This window comes from Juglans microcarpa x Juglans regia, chromosome 2S (assembly GCF_004785595.1).
Source record: "Juglans microcarpa x Juglans regia isolate MS1-56 chromosome 2S, Jm3101_v1.0, whole genome shotgun sequence".
NCBI classification, from domain to species: domain Eukaryota; kingdom Viridiplantae; phylum Streptophyta; class Magnoliopsida; order Fagales; family Juglandaceae; genus Juglans; species Juglans microcarpa x Juglans regia.
Window position 1 is genome coordinate 24,922,334 of NC_054597.1, and position 5,208 is coordinate 24,927,541.

Below are 5,208 nucleotides of genomic sequence, written 5' to 3' on the forward strand. Positions count from 1 at the left end.
AAGAAATATGACCAAGTCTACCTTAGATAACTCAGGCATCCCTTCTGCAGGTTGCTCACCAACATGAGGTCTAAAACTATTTCTAACCCACCCTCCAAGCAGATTACCACCAAGGTCCAGTATCTGGACAGTTCCGCTCAAATGAGGCTTGGTTGTAAGATTAAACACCATAATTGCAGCAACAGTTCCTTCGTAGTATCTAGGAGACAAACTATGGTATCTCTCTCGACCAGCTCTGATGGTCATAAAGAGAAAAACAGCGGGGTATTTTCTTCCTCTATCAAAGGTTCAAAAATACCCTTAGGTGGCCATTCCTCAAACAGCTTAGGCACCACCCCTTGCACGTATACTAAAACCATAGCCTTCCAAGTCCCCACATATCTTTTAGTCATTTTCTCAAAAAACTCTCTCACATCAACCAAACAACCAAATACTCTTCTATACTCAAAATTCATCCATGGGAACCACTGAAAGAGAAGAGGACCGCTGCTTGCAACACTTTCTTCTAACAATGAAAAACTCAAGGAGAAATAGAGGAGTGCTTTTGGTGGAGAGACAGCCGAAGCGGCCTTCCCCCGCTGTTTTTTTGCTTCATCTTGGGGCACTACTAGTTCTGGTTCTATTTTCTTTGCATGATGGGGCTTTGGAATTGGAGTAACCTGCTCGGGTCCTTTAGGTGGAATAGGAACAGTAATCCTTGTAGCAAGACTAAAATTAGGTGGCCATGTATTTTTCCTTTCCTCAAATGTATTTTCAGAACTAGGAATATGGCCCTTCCCACTTCTTTTCCCACGTCTCTGCCAAAGCATAGAAGCCTTGTCTTCCTGCCCTATAGTCGGTGATTTTGGCTTTCCACCCCAAGAAATCCATCTCTTATCTTCATCCTTTGCACGAATAAAGTTCTCAATTCCAACTGCATCGTAATTTGGGGGTAGAACTGCTTCCCAATAATTATTTTTCTTTTCATTTCCCATTGCTTGAATAGAGGCAACCTGCTCCGGAAGCTGAGTGTCCAGGGTAGCAGACCGTACCTTTGATATGTGTACCCCTAGGCTTCTATGGATCCTAGAACATTGCATGCATATAAAGATGCCTAAATTCACGCTAGCCCATCTTGGACCTTTAGACTTGCAGTCAGCACATTCCCTATTCTCTGGCCATTTAAGAAGTCCTTCCAGTATCCCTTTCAAACTGATGTAAAGGACCTGGGGATGCCTGAGATTTTTCATCAAACACCTCCTTGGCCACCCTACTTGAGATTTTTGCTTTGGTAGAAGCTCCTTCACACTGATGGGATCCAACCTTCCCATTTTCGAAACCCCAAGAAGTGATGCATCGCCCAAGAACAGAGGCCCTATGTCGTTCCATCCCATGAGGTTTTGAGAGGGAGTGATAACGCCATCAACACCAAACTTGCTGAAGTAACTAGGAAAAATCTCTTCAAACATATCATTGAACAGTTGCCAGACCACACGAGCACAACCAACAGCAACGTGATAAGGATGATCTTCTCTCACTTTTCCTTTGACATCACTGCTAATTGACATTTTCGCAAACAAGTAGACGGCACTATGGTGACTATCTCCTAGACACCCCAGCTTTTCAACAATGCCTTCCTCCTCCGAACTACATGACGCCAAGGATTCAACCACTTTTACAAAATAAACGTACCTGGGAGTAGCCATTGAGTAAGAGTATTGAACTGGGCCCTTTTTGTAAGAAGGCTCTTGGGCATGAGTTCCCTTTACATGTGTTGGAGAACGAGGCCTTTGTATAGGTGCTTCACGATCTTGAGAATCCTAAACCATGCGGAAAATCTTTGATATCGTTGAGTTGGTGCCTGTGGAGGAGGCTTCAATCCTCAAAGGACCATCTCAATTTATTGTCCCAACAGAGACCGTGAAGCCCTTTTCCTTATATACGGGAATTGATTCACTTGCAAGCATTGATTCATCAACAACACTTCTTCCCAAAAGAACTCTTCCATCTATAGGAATAGTCTCTCCAAACAAAACCAACACAGAATCTCTGACTCGGATGTCATCCATTGGGACCTCAACACATAGAGTGTGAGTGATGCTCTCCGGTGAATCTAGCCATGGGGGGTGCCTTATGAGTCATACAGAGGCATGGAATTCTCCTCTGTAATTGCCCCCAAGCCTGGGTTTAAGTGGCGACAACTTAGTGTCACTCTGAATAGAAACCTCACGAAATCTACCATCAATCTGCCTCGTAGTACCGAAAACGGTGTTGATGGGGGAGTGAAACAAACGACGGAGAAGGAGGTCTGAAGGTTGAGAAAATAAGCCTGGATTTCTGAAAGAATTTACGAGAACAGACGAAAGGGCAATTTCTTTGGGATCAGTCTCTGTGGGCATCGCAGCCAACTCTTCCACCTCCGCTACCCATTTTACGCCCTCCTTCGCAGCTTGGTCTTCCCAGACCAAGCAGTATTCAATAAGATTCTCTGAAATGGTGGCGTGGACAATTTCATCCACCTCTATTGTATTATTTTTTTCTTTTGCTAAATCTTCTACATCGTCCTCCACAGTCTCTACGGCCTCTTCTTCTTCGTCCTGCTGGTATTCAACAACTACTGACCTCCATTTCTTAATCTTTAATCTCACTAATTTTTTCATAACATCATACCGATTAGTAATATTGTTCTGCCTTACTATCCAATGAAGCATCATATCTATCAAGTTGTTAAAGCTATTATTAAACCTCTGAAGACTCTTTTCAATAGCATCTACCCGTCGCTGTAAGGCCTCTTGTTGTTGCTCGAAAAATAGTTCGTCCCCCATAGATCGTCAGCTCTGGATACCAATTGTTATGATTCCAATTAGGGAGTAGATGAAGAACACCAGATGAAAAATAAGAACACAAGAAACAATAATGGAGATTAACGTATGGAATGGAATTCAAAATATAGCTACGGTTTGGGATGTCCGAGGCTCCCAATTCCTCCAAATTAAGTGTTCATACAAACTGGAAATTCTAGATAATACCCTCTCCTCTGAGTTCTACCACTTATATATGGGATAACAATTCTCTTCAGGAATTCCCTAGAACAGAAAGCAATCAAAATGGAAATAAGGAGTAACCGACTGCTATTCTAGAATGTTCAATAAACGGCCACGTATTTGCTCAGCTCCACTGTCCTACGTTAAAACACTACGTTGCAAGCCAAGGCTTCCCAGCAAACGACGCCGAATTACTAGCGGGTCATAACAAATTTTCAGTGGGCTCCCGGATTGGTGTCGCCAAGCCCTTTGTTAAACGTCAAGCATCTTTGACCTCCGCTATTCAACATCACCATTGATTCCCCTCACTCTCTTCACACAAGTAAATCTCGTATGCTCTACTACCTAGTTTATACGTGACGCACTCCAAACATCATTTTTCTTCCTCACATAACCCTTTGTATCGATGCTTGTTAAGCTGGTGTTGACTACCGTATAGAACTCCACAGTCGTGCGTTTGCTACACACCTCCACAACAATAAGCACCCATGTTATATTTTTGAAAATTTCAGATCTCACTCTCTTGTTCTCTCTCACGGGTTATCTCTCTACACTATGATGTAATGTGCCTTGCCGTGCACAAGTAGTAGACAACCACAAAACACCACGCCAGACTCCCGTAGCTGCTCACACACCAACGCTGGTAAACCCTTTCAAATCTCGATCCATGTATTCAAGCGTATTTTTACCTTTTTAATACATATTGATTTTGTGTAATTCCCATCAAACCATCATATTTTAATTCCCTTTTCACAGTAGAACTCATCCATTTAAATTTAGCAGTGAATTTCTTGGGTCACACTAATACATACTTGGTGAATTTCTCTTCTGCTTGCTTGGGTTTAACTAATCCATCACGTAATATTTTTCAAAGACAAAATCCAATAGTAGTTTGTTTGCTGGTTCACAGGAATATTCTTACGTTTCTCACAACACTAGGTATGATGTGCCGAAAATTTACGCCTCTATTTATATAATAATCTGTAATTTATGTGAAGTTATGAGACTAATTTGTGGTAGATATGTTGGTGTTCATGTTGGATTTTAAATAGTGACTGTTGTGTTGCGGTTTGGAGTTATATGGTTGTCCAGAGGTACTGGGTAGTGGCTTTGAGCTATAGGTTGGCTGTGTTGGGGTTTATATATTGATGGCTTGAGTTTGACGTTGGTTATGGTGGATGTATAAGTTGCTATTGGAATTGATAAATGGTTATTTGGGTTGATAAATATGATTATTTAGACTGTGAAGTCTGAGAGACAAGATAGAAAGAGATAGGATAGACAGACCGAACGGATGCCGACGAAGGGAGAGCAACGTGAGATGGAGAGAGACTCAATGATAGAGCAATGGCATGAGAGAGATGAAGAAGAGGGAGGACAATAGAATATGTTAAGCCATAACCCAAAACGACACCATTTGGTGCATTAAATCAAATGAAGTCATTTCTTCTTCTTTTTTTCTCCCTAAAACTTAGTTATAAAACGATGTCGTTTGACTCACTTAAGTTAAATGACATCATTTTATATAAGAATAAAATTATATATATATATATATTATATTTTTCAATTCAACGGTTTGAACACTGTTCAAACCGGAACCGAACCAACCGATGTCAATTTCCAACATTTTGGACACACCCATTTGGCTATCCACTGGTTTTGGCAGCTTCTAATCATAAACGGTTGGTTTAGATGGTTCTTGTTCACTCCTATATTGTAGCATGTATTTCATAATGTGCTAATTCAATCAAATGTGGAAAGTGAGTGAATGATTCCTTACTTCCTCACTGTATGATTCCCTTGTATACCTCTGACTATGTCGTAAGATAGAAGTTTTGATGTCTACTACTAGCATATTATCTAAGACCATGATTGATTTGGTTTAAAGAGACATTGATGGGAAAGTGGTTGGACCAAAGTTGAGTGACATGAGGGCAGAGGAAAGATCATTCGACAACACATTTTTTGTTGTGTTTGCTAATGTCACATTTTGGTCAATGTGGTAGCAACAAGTTTGTGTTTCATATGATCTTGAGATGGTCAAGCATTATTATGAGTTTCTTAAACTCAAGAAGGATAAAAGAAAAATGCTTGATCAGATGCAATCAAATGCGTCTAGGGCATGGAGAGACACTCTAGGGATGTTGTTATGTTGTTCTGCTCTAAAAGAGATTTGGTATAATGT

The 5,208-nt window shown here is 40.9% G+C and overlaps 1 protein-coding gene across 1 annotated transcript; it reads right to left on the reverse strand.

Moving 5' to 3' along the window:
• Nucleotides 1–242: 242 nt before the first annotated feature.
• On the reverse strand, nt 243–1,182 carry LOC121253489 (ADP-ribosylation factor GTPase-activating protein AGD5-like). Its single transcript, XM_041153498.1, has one exon. The coding sequence runs from the start codon at nt 1,077–1,079 to the stop codon at nt 243–245; it is 837 nt and encodes a 278-aa protein (XP_041009432.1). The 5' UTR covers nt 1,080–1,182.
• Nucleotides 1,183–5,208: the final 4,026 nt, after the last annotated feature.

Coding starts and splice junctions, on each gene's coding strand:
- LOC121253489 (XM_041153498.1), bottom strand. CDS start 1,079: ATGCAATGTTCTAGGATCCATAGAAGCCTAGGGGTACACATATCAAAG.